This window comes from Zootoca vivipara, chromosome 7, assembly GCF_965207765.1.
Source record: "Zootoca vivipara chromosome 7, rZooViv2.hap1.1, whole genome shotgun sequence".
NCBI classification, from domain to species: domain Eukaryota; kingdom Metazoa; phylum Chordata; class Lepidosauria; order Squamata; family Lacertidae; genus Zootoca; species Zootoca vivipara.
Genome location: NC_142590.1, coordinates 64,199,378 through 64,217,868, shown reverse-complemented (window position 1 = coordinate 64,217,868; position 18,491 = coordinate 64,199,378). Strand labels below are relative to the sequence as shown.

The 18,491-nt window shown below is 44.4% G+C and overlaps 1 protein-coding gene and 1 long non-coding RNA gene across 2 annotated transcripts in view; both read left to right on the top strand.

Annotated features, from left to right (window-relative positions):
• The window catches only part of ARL8A (ARF like GTPase 8A), a 36,665-nt gene extending 21,813 nt beyond the window's left edge, over positions 1-14,852 (top strand). The window contains exons 2-7 of the mRNA XM_035121623.3: positions 2,121-2,201; positions 3,521-3,594; positions 7,197-7,290; positions 8,155-8,222; positions 12,082-12,152; positions 12,768-14,852. Of these exons, the coding sequence (XP_034977514.1) occupies positions 2,121-2,201; positions 3,521-3,594; positions 7,197-7,290; positions 8,155-8,222; positions 12,082-12,152; positions 12,768-12,817 (438 nt within the window). The 3' untranslated portion in view covers positions 12,818-14,852. The remainder of the gene's footprint in view (positions 1-2,120; positions 2,202-3,520; positions 3,595-7,196; positions 7,291-8,154; positions 8,223-12,081; positions 12,153-12,767) is intronic.
• LOC148685112 (uncharacterized) lies at positions 3,601-4,115 on the top strand. Its single transcript, XR_015951131.1, has 2 exons — positions 3,601-3,855; positions 3,972-4,115. It is a non-coding gene; the product is annotated as an uncharacterized LOC148685112 (long non-coding RNA).
• Positions 14,853-18,491: the final 3,639 nt, after the last annotated feature.

The window sequence follows — 18,491 nt, the reverse complement described above, 5'->3', positions numbered from 1 at the left end:
CAGAGTGTTAACATAAATCCATTGCTGACAGTTAGATTTGAGCCGGAGACTCACAGCCTCGTAAAACTTTGGAGGCCAGATTAAAAGCAAGAGAAGTTTAAGAATGTTGGTAATCTTAAAACCATAAATCACTGAAAGAAAGCAGCAGTGGGCTGAACTCTGCTGACATACATATTAATAATTTCTAAGGTCTTGTGACATTGAGAAATCTAATGTTGCAACTCATTGTACGTAGGAGAGATAATTCCTTTCCACAGGGCAGATGTTGCCTTTCCCTTTTCTGCTTCCTCTGCTCTAAGTTTGTCAACCTTAAATAAAGTGTCCTTACTGGGAGTGGGGGTTGGTTATGTCTGAACTGGATGCCTTCATTGCCATTTTGCCCCTTAATGTTTCATTGAGGTTCACACACTTCCTGTACCTATTTATGTACTTCCTATAGGAATTGCAGGTGTTTAGTTTTGTATTTATTGGCAACATACTGTGAGCACACTTGCTGTTTGTTTAGGAAGCTTTCTTTTAATAAACAGGTAAAATTTGAAATTTGGGTGTTAAAAAAATGAACAGATCAGAATATATATAATAGACCTTTTTGACTCAGCAAGTGCTCAATGGGCATGTGAAAGTTAATTCCCGGCAGGCACTTTGGCTGGAGCAAAGCACAGAGTGCTATACAGCAGTTATTATGGAAATGTAAGCCAACAGAACAAAATTGAGGGGGAAAGGGTGAAAACATGCTGGCTCAGGGTTTCTGCTGTCGGAACAAAGCAAGTCTGTCACAAGTGAAAGTTCTTATTCCTTGTTGGCTCTTAATTCATGTCCTGTGTTCCGGTGCATGCAAGTTGTGTTCCCAGGGAGCTTGTCAGACATTGCATTAAGTTGTCTTATAGGCTGTGTCTCAGCAGAAGCCAAATATGGAATGGGCCATGGGGACCAAATTAATTGACATGCAGATAACTGTACGGCCAAGGTGGCAAGCTTCCATTATTGCTACTTGCGTTCTTAGCATAAAGGACACCTCTCATTAAAGTAACTTTACCCAACCCTTGAGTAGCATTATTTTTTTAAAAAACAACAACAACATCATTGCCAGCAGCACTCTCATTTCTCATGTCCTTTAATAGTATAACCTGAGTATTGGCTCTGTCCGTTAATAAGGTTATTTCTCCTGAAATACATCTCACCTTCCCTGTCACTTATCTTTATACAATGAAGGAGAAGGAGAAAACCATGCACAAAATAGAGAAATTATATGTTCTCTGCACCCACCCACCCACCCTTGATTTGTTTCAGCACTTCAGTCTATAAGATGCTTTATGTTGTCCTGGTCTGTGCAGTCAACAGGACTGATGTGTCTGTGTTCCTGCACATTTTGTTCCCAGTGCTTGCCATCAAAAGGTTATCTGCCTTCTCATATATTCTCTGAACCTTCATCAGCAGAGAAACGGTTTAATTACAGACATGTTGAAACACTGCCTATTAACAACAAAGCTGTTTTTAAAAATAAAAAAGGGGGGGAATCCTGCACTCTCTTCCAAATATTGCCCCCAAGGCAGCACTAAAGCCCCATAAAGGCAAACTGTAATCTATCTGGCAAGTGTCAATCCCAAATGCTCAAGCAAAAAGAATAGTGTTCACCTGGTGCCTAAATGTAAACAAAGTAGGCACTTGGTGAATGGGTATTCCAGTGAATACCTGATATATAACAGCTGATTACTACCAGTGAGCTGCAGTGAAGCATATGGTTGTGAAGAACCAACCATGATTTATTCAGTAGTAGCCAGGAGTGTGTTGCTTAAGAGGCTTTGCCTCTGGTTTCTTTCTCTCCCCACCCCCTCCAAAATATTTGGAATCTTACAGGATGAAAGGCAGTTTAGAAATATTGTCATATTTCCTGATACTAACCCTCAAGTATTAATCTGGTATATTATTCAAAGCGCTCAAAATGTGTGATGCTTTGCAGGCAGGACTCGATAAATAGGTACTTATTTCGCTCTAGGAATGAACACATCTCATCGCTTTTCCTTCTCTCAGGGGAGCTTGATTAGCCAAGGTGGAACGCGGTAGACAGAAGCAGCCAAGCCTTCCATATGAAAGACTGATCTATTTTTATTTTGTTCTAGTCGGGGCAGTTCAATGAAGATATGATCCCAACAGTGGGCTTCAACATGAGGAAGATCACCAAGGGAAATGTTACTATAAAGGTAAGATGCAGTATGTCTTGGCCAAGTGTGCTGCTAGATTTGCAACATAGTGCTGCAGGCAAGCTTAGGGTTTTAAGGAAGCACAGGCAGATCAACGTGGTTGAGTTAACAACATCAGCTTTTAAAAACACTCTGCTGTTTCCATAATGCCATACTAGTTTCTGGGTGCCAAGTTGAGCCAACCCTTTTCTAGAGGACTCTTGGGATGCTCTGATATGTTTTTCTTAAAATTGGTTCAGTGTTCAAATTATTGGGGAATTTAGTTTGCATAGAGAGAAGGCCCACCTCCTTCACCTGCAGTTTTTAGGCTAAAAGTTTAACTCAGACTGAATGGTGCTGGGGTGGAGCTTGGGAATTTATTTTATTAATGGTGCCCTGTTTTCCAACACTATTTGAGCTCTAAATTGTTTGCTGCTCCTGGTCGTAATATTTTATTCAGTTTTTATATGATGTGTTTAATTTTGTACTTTTATAACTCTTTGTAAACCACTCTTAAATCAAAAGATTGCATATAAGGACAAAATATAGAAGTGTTTGTTTGTTTGTTTGTTTAATTTGTATACTACAGTAGTCTTCATCTGAGGATAACAGGGCAGTATAAAATATATCAGGGTGGTTTACAATATAAGTTAAGGTTATTCTGGGGTGTCTTCTAGTCAAAACTATGGATGTGAATTTCTGGGTGGTCTTTCTCTCACTATTGCTAGATACCCCATTGTTTTTGTGTATTATTTGAATGATTAGCTCTGCTCCTGTTAGAGAGAGGAGTAGATGTTTAGTGGGAATCCTAAAAGGAATTGCCTAAGCAGAGTAGTAGCAGCAGTGTGTGTCTGGTTAAATGCAGCATCTATAAATATATCAGTAGACTGTTTGCCTCTTTCAGTTGCATTTATGTTTTTTGATAGGGAAAACACTGCAAATACTATTTAATTAGTGTGGATATCAGTTCCACCACTCAAGAGTTTTGTGGAACTAATCCTAGTAAATTTTAATTCATCATAATAATTTGAATACTTGGGTTCTTTACAGCATTTGTAAGTGTGAGAATGCTTTTGTGAAGTGGCCGTTGTTGTACCACTGTTGCTCAGAAACCCAAGGCTCTCTGAAATCTTCTGGTAGCACTTCAGATTGCTTCCTTAATAATAAGGAGTTTGGGCTGTGGAGAGACCGTGGATGACCATGCATAAAATGGGGACATGGGAAAGTGTAGAGCAGGCAGTGGGGCCAAGTATGTGCGAGTCAAGGAGAATGCTTGGGCTTGCAAATTCTCACATCGTAGTTCTCATCCATATTTTAACTTGCTGCTTCTTTCCCCACAGCTCTGGGATATTGGGGGCCAGCCTCGTTTTCGTAGCATGTGGGAGCGGTACTGCCGTGGAGTCAGTGCCATAGTGTAAGTATTCCCTGCCTCGATTCTCAGCCTGCCACCAAGCTCTGAGATTGCCGTGCACTACTCTCAAGGCAAGTCCTAGGCTTCCTCTGAACACTGGAGCCGTGTGATGGTGGTGGGATCAAATCAGTCCGATAATCTCAGGCAAAGATGATAAATGAAATCAAGCTAGCAAACCCTGAGGCTTCTTTGTTCCGCAGGACATCTCCACTGTCTCTTGCATCACATTTGGAACTGTAAAGAGATTTCTTACCTACCTTACAGGTGTGGCTTCACTTCTAAGCACAGGCTGGATTCCTTTATATCAGGGCCGGGGAACCTGTGGCTCTCCAGATGTTGTTAAACCACAACTCCATAAATCCATTCTTTATTTCTTATAGAATGGCACAATGACTCCATTGGATCCTACCTGCCTTTGAACCATAAGTGAGTGCCCCTGCTCTGAGGGTTACTGCACACACACATAACCACTGGATGGCTGCACTTAAGCTACACTGTACCAAATAAAGTTGCAAATGAAGCACCGCTTCTGCATCAGACCACTTTTGACACAAAGGGTTGCTTGTGGAATCTGATTAACTGCATGGAAGGCAGCAGGAGGAGGAAGGTTCTTCAGGCACCCGTTCAGTTCAAACCCTCCCTGTCAGTAGGCTGTGGGGCAGGGCAGGGCCTTTTATTGACAGCTGCAGACTTCTGTGCTGTCTCTGAAAGATCTCAGTGTCCTTGGCTGACTCTTCAGTTCCTGCTGGTGCTGCTTTTTGTGAAACCCTCTTTATTCCTTTGAGTACCTGGTACGGGTGGACGGAATAACCTTCAGCCATTCTGCTGCTTTCTAGAGATCGAAAGCAACTGCTCTCCTCTCTTGGGCTGAAATAGAGCAAGTATTTCTGTAGAGCCTCTGCCCAAGGGCCAAGCTACACCTAATTATAAGTACGCCTTTAAAAAATGAGCCAATTCTGTTTTGAAGAATAGCACCTTCAGGGAGTGAAGAGCAGCCACATGGAGGGCAACTTTTGGTAGGAAACTGGCACGGGACTCTGATCTGGAGATTGCCTGGTGAGTGACTGGGTAGGATTGAATTTCTAGTGGTCCGGGAATGTGGCTTCATTGCCTTGTATTGTTTTTTCCTTTCCCTGTGTCTACTAGAGGTAGAGAGAGGTTGAAAAAACAACCAAACAAAATTCATTCATTCTAACATTTATTCAAGCCATAGATTTCAATATATATTTATTTGTAGCAAAAAAAAAAAAACCCTTGGGATTCCTTAGAAAGCTGCCATATACCAGGTCAGGCTGTTCATGCATTTAGCCTAGAATTGTTTGTTCTCACTAGCAGCAACTTTCTTTTAGCTGAGATGCCGCAGATTTCAACCCAGGATCTTCTGCATGTAAAGCATGGGCTCTACCACTGACCTGCGATTCCAGTGTGGTGTAGTGGTTAAGAGCGGTAGACTCCTAATCTGGGGAACCGGGTTCGCATCTCCGCTCCTCCACATGCAGCTGCTGGGTGACCTTGGGCTAGTCACACTTCTCTGAAGTCTCTCAGCCCCACCCACCTCACAGAGTGTTTGTTGTGGGGGAGGAGGAAGGGAAAGGAGAATGTTAGCCTCTTTGAGACTCCTTCGGGTAGTGATAAAGCGGGATATCAAATCCAAACTCTTCTTCCTCAAAGTACATGTGCAGACTACACAGCCTTGACTATAAGCTGGTTTCTATGCCATGTTTTGGAGAAGATGTGTGTTTGTATAGACAGTTGAATACTAGTATTCATAGACAGGTGATTTTCCAAGAAGCAGTTACTTACCTTGAGAGTCAGATGCTTTTATGATCTCCATTTTTCAGAAGCATCTTCTCTGTCTGAGGCCCCCATTCGTAAGAATATTTAATTACCATACCAGATTGCAGGGTTTGGTCTTCTAAACGTAAAATATGTGCATTAAAAGCTATATTATGTGTACCTCAAAAGCTATATACACACAAATGTAGGATGAAGGGAAGCCTTATCCCTTCAGAACTATTAAAGGGGGTGTATACTGTCTTCAATATACATGGCACTTTGCAAAATAACAAAAGCGGAAAATATGGATACTTCTTCCAGATAGCTTGTACATGGCACTTAAGGGGTAGTTTACATAATTCGGCAGAAACTGGGGAATGGCAGAGACCGGCATGTACAGAATAGAGGCTCTTTAATTTCCTTAGATCTGGGCTTCTGCGTGGTTCATACCAGATTCTTGGCACTTCTCAGCTGGGATTAGCTTGATGGCCACTGCCAATGACCAGAGGCAATACAAGCTGGGCTCAGTTAGAAACCCAGTACTGTACTGTGGTATTTCCTTGTAGATTTCCACATTATCGAATGCTTCTCAGATGTTCTGTGCTTGTTCAATATCTACTATAACATAAAAACTCCATGTAGGAAATCTGCACACCGCGTCCCATATTCCCTGCCTGCTGGCTTTCCAGGTGAGCCAGCCTAGCACATTTTGCCCGATGAATAATTTAACATAGATGCGGTTTGCCAAGCTCCTGCTGTGCAACCAGCAGTTAGAGCAGCTGAATTGTTGCAATGCACAAGAGCACCTCGCAGCTTCTTGTGTTGAGCATTGGAGGCAGTCTGAAAAAGGGCAGGGATAAGGATTGCCCATTAACTGGCACAAGCAGAAATTTGTGTGCCACAAGAAATCAGAACTGGTAGTGGCAAGGGCCTTATTTCTATGGTGGATTAGGAATTTGGTAATACAGTGGTGCCTCGCAAGACAAATTTAATTCGTTCCGCGAGTCAATTCGTTTTGCGAAAAATCCACAGTTTCCCATAGAAATGCATTGAAATTTCTTATTTTGCCCATAGGAACACATTAATTAAATTTCAATGCATTCCTATGGGAAACTGTGATTCGCAAGACAGATTTTTCGCAAAACGAATTCGTCTTGCGAGTCACCATCAAAAATTAGTCTTGCAGGGCATTCGTCTTGCAAGGTACCACTGTAGATGGTCAGTGGGTCTAAGGATCCAAACCCTTCATTATGCTGAATGTTCCTCTAACACAGAATCAAATATCTTGAACAAAATATTTTCAGCAGACTCCAACCGCCCCTGCCCCAACTTCTAGCTCTCTTGAATTTAAACATGTGTTGGCAGATGGCTGATAAAAATCTTAAACTTATTCCCACCTGTATGGGTCTGCTCTTTGTGCTTTGCTCTCTTCAATGAAAATCAGTCTATCCCCATCCCCAGGCAAAAAATATCCACACACATTACGAAACAAAACTCAACACTAGCCCTCTCACCAGTTTATATGAAGTTTGCAAACCAAAAGGATTTCTACAAATTTGGACTGATATGTAGCATTATGGTGGCCACACTGAAAGTATGTGGTCTCAGAATTCCAATTCCCCTTACTTATGGGATGGGGAGAGTAATTGAATCTAATGCAAGGTAGTGGTTAGTTAGGACCCTATATTCAGTGGCTGGGACTCAAATGAAGATTCAGGATAACCCACCTTGGTTTCTGGAGATTGCTCTCTTCCTCTGGTTTGGCTACTCCATGCAATAGCACCTGTTGCTTCTTGACCTCTGTGCTAATGTAGTTGATTTCATTTCAGATACATGGTAGATGCGGCAGACCAGGAGAAGATTGAAGCCTCAAAGAACGAACTTCACAACCTGCTTGATAAGCCACAGCTCCAGGGTATCCCTGTAAGTTGCTCCAGTTCTGGGGAGAGGCTAAGTGAGCAAACAGATCCGTATGAGTGTGTGCTGGATCATAACTAGCAGTGGATGATTAGTGGCAAGCCTTCCAGACCAGACTCTGGATTAAATCCTTCCTCTCTGTTGGCATGCTTTGCTCTGCTGGACTGTGTCGTTGGGATGTCTCTTTTCCAAGATATGAAAGGTTTGGTTAGAACAGGGAACATGTTTAGACTGCGATATAGAAAATTTATTACTGCACCATTTGGAAGAGATACAGGACACACCACTTGCCGCTGTCGTCTTAATGCTGTGAGTCCTTGAGGGTACAATGTATGTGAGTCTGAGGTGAGAAAGCCTAGGATGAGCCAAATGAGTGGTGCTTGCTATTGTATTTAAATTCCATCCATGAAATGGGAGGATATCCTTGTTCTGCAAAGTCTGTCTGCCACCAGAGAATCTGAAGTCCTTATCAACATACGTTGCAGCTGAGCTCAACAAAAAAGCTTATTAGAGAATAGGAAAATATGTAATTGACATACTTGGCTAGGTTTTTTGTTTTTTGAAACCCTGCTGATCTTAATTTCACCATTGTTTTCCTTGTATTCAGGAACTGACTGTGTAGTTTGAAGCTCTTGTGTTACATCTCTTGTCACTGTAGTGTAGCCCTGGCTTTTCTGATCCCATGCTTAGAAGACGTTCCCCTGGATTATAGGGAAATTCTTTGCTTCAAGGGGTGTCAATTCTATTGAAACCGTGGCTATAGGGGGTTTATTCATCATAACCAATGGAGCCGCCCTTGGCTGATCCAGCGGTAGATGCGAGCTGCCTATGAGCCGTGGACTGAGAGATCTACCCTCTTCTCTTTCTCAGGTCCTTGTTCTTGGGAACAAGCGAGATCTGCCTGGTGCCTTGGATGAGAAGGAGCTCATTGAGAAGATGTAAGTATTTGCTGTTAGGACTTGGAGTTACAGGTATTTGCCTACTGTGGGCTTCTGCATCTCAAAAAGAACCACTGTTGAGCTTGACTGAGGAATTCACATTGCACTGATTAATTGGTTTTCATATGCACAAGTCGGTTTAAGAGTCTGGGAAATTGGATCTGGATATGTTTGATATGCTTGAAAGATGATAATCCTAGATCACAGCAGCATTCTTGAATGAATCGGAAATCCTGTACATTTTGTTGCCTGTTGCCGAATCTGTGTGCGTCTCCCTCAGTGGTGTGGAAAGTGAAATTTTCTGCACTGCTTTTCTGCAGAAAAGTGTTTCATAAGTTCATGAAACAGTATGAAACAGAAAAGTGTTTCATAAGTTTCTTGCTTTGTTGGCTAAATGCAAGTAAAAGAAGCATGCTGTGTTAGATCACCATCTAGGGCAGGCATCCCCAAACTGCGGCCCTCCAGATGTTTTGGCCTACAACTCCCATGATCCCTAGCTAACAGGACCAGTGGTCAGGGAAGATGGGAATTGTAGTCCAAAACATCTGGAGGGAAGTTTGGGGGTGCCTGGTCTAGGGCTTCAGAAAAAATTCCAATGCAAATCACCCTACTTTGAATTCAATTTTTTTCCAGAAAACCTGCATCACTGCGCCCCCCCCCCATCTCCATCTTTTGCTATATCAGAATCAGAAGTGGTTTATAAATCTGCAAATAACCAATAACATAAATTACTGGAAGAGAGCAAGTGCTTGTATGAAGCTCTCTTAAGGGGCAGGTATGACCTCATGCTCTGCCAGCACTGGCAAGGCTGCTGTAGGATTGCTTCAGTGCTGCTGCTGCATTTCTGACTGCTCACTTATTTCCCTCAGACATGCACATGTTTCCAACAGATGAGAGGCTGCTACCAAGTGGCTGAAAGAGAACTAGGCCAAGGCATCTATTTCTCCAGCTGTAAAAATCTTCAGTAATTTGGATCTCTTGCTGCATTCCTTAAAGGGGAAATTTGCTGTTATGACAATGGGGAGACAACCTGCTTGTTTTTTAAGGCTGCTTTGAACTCATAGGTCTGGTCCCCCCCCCCAAGCTGGGTTATGCAGATCCTTAATTCCTTTCACAAGGTTATGGCATAAATTCCAGAAGGGTAGCTGTTACAGTTCTGCTGCAGGAAAAACAGCAGAGAGTCTTGTGTTGCCCTTTTAAAGCCTTTCATATTTATTGTGGCACGAGCTTTTGTGGACTAGAGCCAGCTTTGTCAACTGCATGAGATGTTTTTTTCTAAGTAGAGTGTGTGGAAATAACACACACACACACACACACACACACACACACACACACACACCGGTCGTCATTGTATTGTCTTATGTGGGCAGCAGAAGGGCATTATCAAGAGGTCATGGCAACGATAGCCAACGTGGTACCCTCCAGATATTGCTAGCCTACAAGACCATGCTGTCTGGGGCTGATAGGAGGTGGATTCCAACATTATCTAGAAGGCACCATATTTCTGGACTGTGGTATATGTTGCACTGGAAGTTGAGCAGTTGAATAAACATCCGACAGTATGGTTGATAATATTAGGTTTGGTAATAGTGTTGTTTGAGTGGACTTGGCACCTGTGTTTGTTGTAAGGCATAGTCCCATTTTTTCTTTCTTTCTGGCAAATAGGTATTTAAGATTGGGGGGGATGTCTTCTAATGATGACATAACTACCGCACAAGGAATACAGTTGCCCATGTTGTCCTATAGTTCATTGATAAAACATGTTGGAGAGGGTCTCACTTTGGAGCTGTAGGTGGCAACAGTTTATGTTCTCTCTCTTTAGTGGGCCTTTTTTCTCATGGGTCCAGTTGATAACGGTGCCATTGTTGTTTCTCAGGCATTTGGGCACAAGAGATAGCATTGCTCAAAGTGGGCCATGAATGTGTTGGCATAATGTGGAACTGTGTGTGTGTACTCACAGCATTTCCACTAACCTGAAGGGCCAGGAAGTCTAAAAATCTAAAATAATTGTGGGTGAGCACAAAGTAGCAAACCCTGGTGACTGGATGTGCTCGGCACCCTGTTGTCTTGGCATTGGCAAGTTGTCTGGCTGTGTCCCATTCTTGGGCTCCATATTACGTTATTTGAGGAGTGTTATTGCCTTCTGTGGCTGGGCAATATCTGGTTTTCAACATCGCAATAGATCTCCAGCTAAACATCACGATATACCGAAATATCATGATGCCCAAAATAAGGATGAAACTATGTAGAGGCGAACAGGGTGATGTCTTGGCAACTGCTTCTACGTAGGCATACTTAAGTACATTTTTACTTCCCTTTAACATATTGTTACAACGGGGTGGCAGGAATCATGTGAGAAGCAATGACCAGCTTCACAGTTTTTCCCACATTGTTATTTTTTACATAGCGCACACAAACATCATGATTTGTGATACATTGCCAGGTCAAATACTATTAAACGGTTATCACGGTGTTGACTGCAAACCGGTTTTGGATGATTTTTCTCTATATTACCCAGCCCTATGCTTTCCTGAGTTAATTGCAGCCCATGACAAATCCACCTGTGAGCATCCTGGCAATCATGGATGCAGAATGTGCCGTGGTATAGAAGAGTACAAGCCTTCGGGAATATTTTCCCTCTTGGCAACACAGCAGGTCTGGCCACAAACTTCAGTACAGTGGTACCTCGGGTTACCTTACCTTCAGGTAACGTAATTTCGAGTTATGAACGCAGCAAATCCAGAAGTGTATACTTCCGGGTTTCGCCATGCATGCATGCGCAGAAGTGTTCTGTTGCGCTGCGCATGTGCGCAGAAGCGGCACCTCCGGATACAGACTTTTCAGGGTAAGTACGGACCCCCAGGATGACTTAAGTTCATATCCGGAGGGTCCACTGTACTGTGCATTTTACATAGGAATGTAAGAGGTGTACAATATCTGTGAAAGCTTAAGCCATGCCTAGTGATTTGCCTGTCTCTTAGGTGCCATAGGACACATTACCATTTCTGTTGGATCGATGATTGATACGGAGCTTCAGAATTTGTTTAATTTTTAGTGGAAATGCAAAGAGCCGAGGAAACCTTGGACTTGATATCGGGTTGTTGTTGTTTTTTCTTTTAAAAAATAAATTCCTTGGAGTCTTAAGGTGTACCACAGGGTGGCGCCAAAGGCAGGCCAGTGTTTTTGTCTTTCCTTTTTTATGGTACTGGCTGGATAATGTGATTGAACTGAGGTCTAGCAATTTCATGATTGTCACATGCTAAAATGGCGCAATTAAAGAAAACAAAGCTTGGTTGAAGGCGAGCATCTTGGAAGATTGGAAGGGGACTGGAGAGAGGAAAAAGAAGATTCTCAAATGTGTTATGTGTATAAGACCTAGACAGGAGTTGTGCTATCCTTCTCCCATGCTATTTGTCTACCAGAGTTAACGTTTTGATAACTTGCATCACCCCACTCCTGTTCACCACTGAGGAGATCGAGCTGAGGTGCTTTGTCCACATGGGGCTGCTGTTTGGGGCTAGCTTTGCTGGCCAAACTGGAGTCACCAGCTCCTCTCCTGTCAAGCCCCCCCCATTGTCTTTCCTGACAATGTATACACATTGTCACATGCTGTTGGGTGCTTTTGGGCAGCAGCACCCTTCCCGAGGAGTGGGCGATGTCACCCAATGCCCTGCCTGCTTTCCTGTTATGGAGTTTAACGGGGGGGGGGGGTGTTGAAGATATTATACATGGGACTGGCAGCAAAAGGTACAGGAGTCACTGCTGCACGTCTTGCCCGTTTCATTGTGGATACCTTTCTCTGTATGCAGTGCTTTCCCCAAGGAAGCCTGATATTCTTGTGCTTCTCTTTTACCTGCAGGAACCTGTCTGCCATCCAGGACCGAGAGATCTGTTGCTATTCAATCTCTTGCAAAGAAAAGGACAACATTGGTGAGTGTAGAAGGGAAGGGGGAGGTTGCAGGGTCAGAGTGCCTGACAATTGTAAGGGTAATGGTTGGGGCTGGAATGCACAGTGACACCTAGACTGCCCATGGGGAGATCTCTCCTTTTGCTCTTTGGCTCTCCTGTGTTGTGAGCACTATGTGCCAAACGGGTTGAACTGTGGGACTGACTCTGTGAATGCCCCTGGGGTCTGGCCCCCTCCATACATAGTTAGGGGGGCAAGAAAGGTTTGTGTAGGCCCAGGTGTGGAGAAGCTGTGGCCCTCTGAGTGTTGGTGAATGACAGCTGTCATTATTCCTGCCTGTTGGCCACGCTGGCTCAGGCTGGTTGGGATTGGAGTCCAGTAACACCTGGAGGGCCACAGGCTCCCCACCCCTGTTGAAAGCCATGGTAGAGGAAAAAGTTCACTCATATGCAAAGGTCATTCCCTTCAGGACAACATCTTGGGCTGCTGACAGCAGGGTTACAGAAGTGAATCATGAGCTCGGCTCATAATTTGGTAATCTTGTGAGGCCCCTATGTGTTTCCCTTACCTCTAGCTAAGCAGCCCGCTACAACTTCTATTTTCCGTGATGGTCATTAACCGTATCTTGTCTTTGACAGACATCACCCTACAGTGGCTTATTCAGCACTCAAAATCCCGGCGAAGCTGAGAGCCCTTTGGCCAGGTCTTGGATCGGGAAGATGCCATTGTAAAAGCCCAAACGCACCTCCTCCTTTCTCTTCCCCCATCTCCTGCTCTTTCCAACCCTCTCGCCCACCTCCCTCTCCCTAGATGGGTATTTTTAGGGGACCCCAGATTCCTCTTCTGCTGAGATTGAACTCCTGTTTTTATTGTAAAGAAACTGTCTGCCTCCTCCCCCTCCCCCCTTGCTCCTTACTCTGGTTTTGGCACTGTTCTGTTGTCGTCGGTGTGTGTACAGTATATATATATATATGTATATATATTTTAATTTTTTAATTTAAGCAATTTTGCTGTTATTAAATGGGGCCTGTGAGCTGTCTCAGGGGGCGGTGCGGGTGGGGCAGCAGCAAATGGATGGGGTGGGGAAAGTACCAAACGCAGTATTGGGAATGTTATGAGCAGTCAGGGGCAGATGGAATCTTGCTGGAGGGGACCCTGGCTTTGGGCAGTATCTTCCCCCAAGAGACCTCCTTTTCCACCTCAAGCCCCTCCCTTCTCCTCCTGCAACAGGATCCAGGGGTCTCTCCTCTCTCTGCTGCCCCAAGCTGCTCAGCACTATGGTTAGGGGATGAGCCCCTGGGAAAGGTTCATAGAGCAGTATTGTTCATGGTCTGAGACTCTAGAGGAGAGTTGGTGTGCCATCTCTTCCCCCTGCCCAGTGTCCACTGAGCCCTGGGGAGCAAATGCTTCCCAGTGGAGAGATGTCGAATCTTCTGTACATGAGCTTTGACTCCTGCTCAGCTTGCTCCCCAACCCCAGTACCATCTCCCTCTGCACCCTGCCTGATGAACTGGCATGTCTGGTGGAAGCTGGGCACTCACGCTTTGTCACCTTTGTGCTCACCTTTCCTTCTTGGTCTGGTGTCTTTCTCTCAGTCAGCACCTGAACAGAAGTAGGCAGTGGATGGTGCACATTCCTCGACTGTGCGAAGGCAGAATAAGGGCCCAGGGTTCTAGTGCGCTGCCAGAGCAAGATAGAAGATCTGGAGTGGTCTGGGTTTCTCATGACCCTGCTCCGGGGCCTCCCACTCATGCCAAACGCTTACGGCTTGTTCAGCTCGTGAGGGACAGTGGGAGGAGACATCTATGCAAGAGTTCCCTTCAAAGCCCTTTGGACAAGGCATAAGGCGCTTCCCTCAAATCCTGTATCCCACTGCTGCAAATTTCAGAGTGGAGGACATAGCAGGTAGAAAGTGCTCTACCTAGTTTGGAGGTGTTTCTGCAGGCTGCTGCAGCCTAGTCCTTAGGAGCAAGGGCTGTCCCTCAGTTTCCTAAGCTTGAGCTTGTCCCCCTCCTTGAGCTTGAGCGTACACAGTTGCCTGTCCCTCAAGTTAGGGTGTGATGCTTATCTTGGGTTAAACCAGTGGAGTAGAAGGAGGGCGTTCTCGTTCTCTCAGGCGCACACGAGGCTGGGTGTGAGACGTTTTGCTTCAAGCAATAGGGTGCTTGAGTTTAGAGGTAAAAGGCTGTGGTAGCAAGGAGGAGGTGTTCCTGCTGAGGGGTATTAACCCAGCCTAGCGGAGTTGGCAGCTGTCCTGTGCTGGTGTTTGCTCACCCTGGAATCTACAGCAGCCTCAACAGGGTCCAGGAAGGGTGTCAGGGGAAGGATCATTAAAAGGCTTCGTATGCCAGCCCCCTTGTCTCCCTGTGAAGGGCAGCAGGCTGCATGTGGCCGCGGCTTCCCCGTCCCACTTAAGCTTTGGACAGGTGTGAGAGTGCCGGGCCCTTCCTGCCCTTGCCTGGCCCAATCCTGCACGGAGCTGCTCCCTTCAGGGCGGGAGGGGGGCTTTCTAACGGCATCTTTCCCCCTCCTCTTTTCTCATTTTCACAGAATTGCACAAGGAGATATTTTACTTTTTTTAATTTAATGAATTGTAAAGTGTCATTATTCCTTTTTTAAAATATATTTTTGGCTCATTTTTTGACCTTCTCTGTTGGGAAATGAATCTTGTAACAGTACATTTTTTTGCCTCCTAAATAACAATAAATTAACAATTTTGTGTTGGTGGTGGTTGCATTGTGAACTTATTTCCTCTTAACTGGTTTGTCGTCTCTCTCACTTTATTGGAGCCTTCTCTGCTTCAAACTCAGCTGATCAGCCTTCTTTTCCCAGCGGCTCCTTCATGGCCTTGGGGCACAGCTTCTATAGGATGACTGCAGCAAACCAAGGAAATCGGAGTTTATCTTTGGAGGCTTGCAGATGTAATTCTCATATGCTTTGATGTGTTTACCTGCCAGGATTCATGTTTGGCAAATTGCCTGCCACACCCACACACTTACGTGTACACCTGCTGATGGGGACTGAACTGGCTAGGGCTTGCCCATCTTGGGGTGACAGTGGACACCTTACACGAGAAGTCAGTGCATTGTGTAGCAGCAATGAAAAAGACAAGCACAGTTGAGAATTACTAGACAAGGAAATGGAAACAAAGCCGCGAACAGAATTCTTTAGCTAGATTAGATAAATCTGTGGTGTAGTTGCATTTAGAGTATTGCGAACAATTACTGTCACCGCATCTTAAAAAGGACATTGCAGCACCAGAAAAGAACAAGCATAACTATTGAGGCTGTGATATGCTGCTTGGGAAGAAAAGCAAATGTGAGACACCTTGGTTTTTGTTTTTTTTAATACAGTAACTAAACAGGTCCACAAGGGAGCTTTATAAATGATGTGGAGCAGGGGTGGCCAATACTGTATGCCCTCTAGCACCCTTCAGCCCCAGCCAGTGTGACCAATGGTGAGCAGTAATGAGACTTTAAGTCCAGCAGGTGTTTTGAGGACACTATGCTAAACTGACCCTGATATAGGGAGTTAGAACAGGCATCCCCAACCTTCAGCCCTCCAGGTGTTTTGGACTACAATTCCCATAATCCCTGACCATTGGTCCTGTTAGCTAGGGATCATGGGAGCTGTAGGCCAAAACATCTGGAGGGCCGCAGGTTGGGGATGCCTGAGTTAGAACATGGGCCCACTCAAATGAGCAGTAGCTAGGAACAGAACAGACCAAAGGAGGCAGTATTTCATATAATGCCTTAGTTTAACTTACGGAATTCACTGCCAACAGCTGTCTGGCCAGTAGCTTAAAGCTGTACACAAATGAATAGAAGAGCAGGTCTATCAACAGTTTTTTATGATAGTGCAATAGAACCTCCCTTGTAACTTTTGTGGATGTGTCTGTACTTGGAAGCATAATCCTGAACTAGCTGGGATCTCAGTCTGCTTTTTCATATATCTGCAACAGAATTAATGAGATATACAATTTCTCCACTTGCAGACTTAATTGTGTAGCTTTTTCACATGGGGAAGATGGCAAATGGCTTTTATATTCCTGAAGGGAACGTAAGACAGGCTTGTTTTCACAGCACTTACCTCTTTACTTTCCATCTTTTGGGAATACCAGTGCTGACAGTATTTCCTTGCAGTTAAACTTATCCAAGCTGCAGTAAATCTAGGGGAGAGAGTGGCTTGATGGAACAGGAATAGCATGTGGACATAACTGCCTCTCTTTAAATGCAATGTGCCAATATAGCCTGAAGGGGAGGGGGAGAAATATGTACCACCTACACATCACAAACTGAATTCAGGATTATATGTATCAGCAGTTCCTGTCCAGCTTTTTTCTTGCTTACATTTCTCGGTACAAGCGTATCATTTTGACACAACCACTTTTGTCCTAGTAGTAAAGGAGTAGGCAGGCCTGTTTGCTGGACCGAATGGAGAAAAACATCTGCAAGTAGCATCACACATGTATGTACCTGGTGTGTCCTGTCAACCTTGTGCCCACTATTGCTGCAGGCAGAGTGGCCAGCCAATATACAAAATACTGGGGATGAAGTTATGGCCAAGAAGGGGGTGAGTGTCATTCAGCTGGGACAACAAGAGAACTCTGGAGTGAATGAGTTGATGGCATTTTTCTGGAAGTGAAGACAGTGCAATTGTATTAGTCTCTAAGGTGCATTGCACTTTGCAAAAAACATGTTCATGTTGCTGCTGGCTAATACTGCCGTCTTTCTGGAATTTTGATTATCTCAGTAACTTCTTTCTTGTATGCCAAGCAGACTTGAAAATTCTAGTGAGGACCAATCCTTTGACATTTAATTTGTGTGCCTTTTATTTGAGATCAGTTTTGGGTCCATGGTAACTTCAGAATGAAATATAAGAATTGCTATTCTGCACCAGGCCAAAGATCCCCATAACCTAACACTGTCTCTAGTGGTGGCCTGCCTGATGTCCCTGGGAAACGCAACCATCCATCCTTTTGTTGGCAGTTTACAGGTATATGGCCTCTCGTGTAGAGGTAATCATCCAATGACAGACCTATTTTCCATCCTGTTTTCTTTATCCAGTGATTTTCAGGCTTTTGATACTCAGAAATTGTTTCCACATTGATTGTATGCTGGGGAACCATTCACAATGGTAGCTCTGCTTGCTGCTTAAAATTATGACACACTTTCTTGGTCATATGTGTGAGCAGTGGCCAGGACTCACCATTTTGTATCCCTTGAGTCTATATGCTTATTAAAAATGTCCAGTGTTCCCCTGTGGTTGTGGAGTGTAGTGATGGGCAAACTTTGTGTGGGGAAGTTTCATAAGTAATTTGAGGGTGATTGGGCTGGTGGTTTTCAAAGCCCATTTTGGTTTGGTATTGTAAATAATAATTTTATTATTGATGCCCCACCCATCTGGATGGGTTGCTCCTGTAAAGTAAAGTACAAAACTCCAGACACAATTCAACTGCTGTCTCTTTGTCCTTATCTAAACTGCATAAGGTGTGCACCAGCTGCAAACACAAAACAGTTAAAATTGGATTTCATGTCCCTGTGATGTCCTCATCCTCGTGGCAGCCTACACTTCCCCTCCATCTGATTTGGATTTTTCGGATCCGCATATAATGCAGTAAGGAAAACAACAAAATGAAATTGCATGTTAACTACCTGTGAGCATGCTAATATGTACTGTGTGGGAATATTTATTTTATGCAGGTGGTGACCTTTTGCTGGGTCCCGTCTATCACCACACCCACTATTTCCATTGGTGAGGCACTCCTTGGTGGGCTGCTGGGCACCACACAACATGTTGTTGTTGTTGTTGTTGTTGTTGTTAGGACCTGTTTTGTACAGGTCTGGTATATCAGATAACTATCAAAGGTAAATTGAAAATGACTGCATGCACAGGTAAACAATTACTGGTACCTGTACACATGCCTGCAGCGGACCTCAGGGAACTCTGCAAAACTGGGGAAGTACTGAATGAGAGGAAGACTCAACGCACACTGCAAATCATAGCACCAAGCAGCTCTCACTAGTATGAATGGGAAACACAGAGAGTTCAATTGAAAGCATTCATGTGGGCAAATGTGCATGAAAGTACGCATGGAAAAATCAGGGCTGTGCAACCCACATGTGTATTAAAACTGGTGTGTACGCAGCCACCATACCCAAACATCCCTGTCTCTCATTCTTTCATTCCCTGTCCATTCTTAGGCTGCATGATGCTGATTTGGCCATCTGGCCCCTGCCTATTGGGATTGCCCCAGATCATCTCTTCTCCAGCAGCGGCTGCCTGGGCTCTAGTCCCTATTGGAAATGGCATCATAATGTGCTTGATGCTGTGTCTTGAACACTTGACTGAAGGGGGCGACC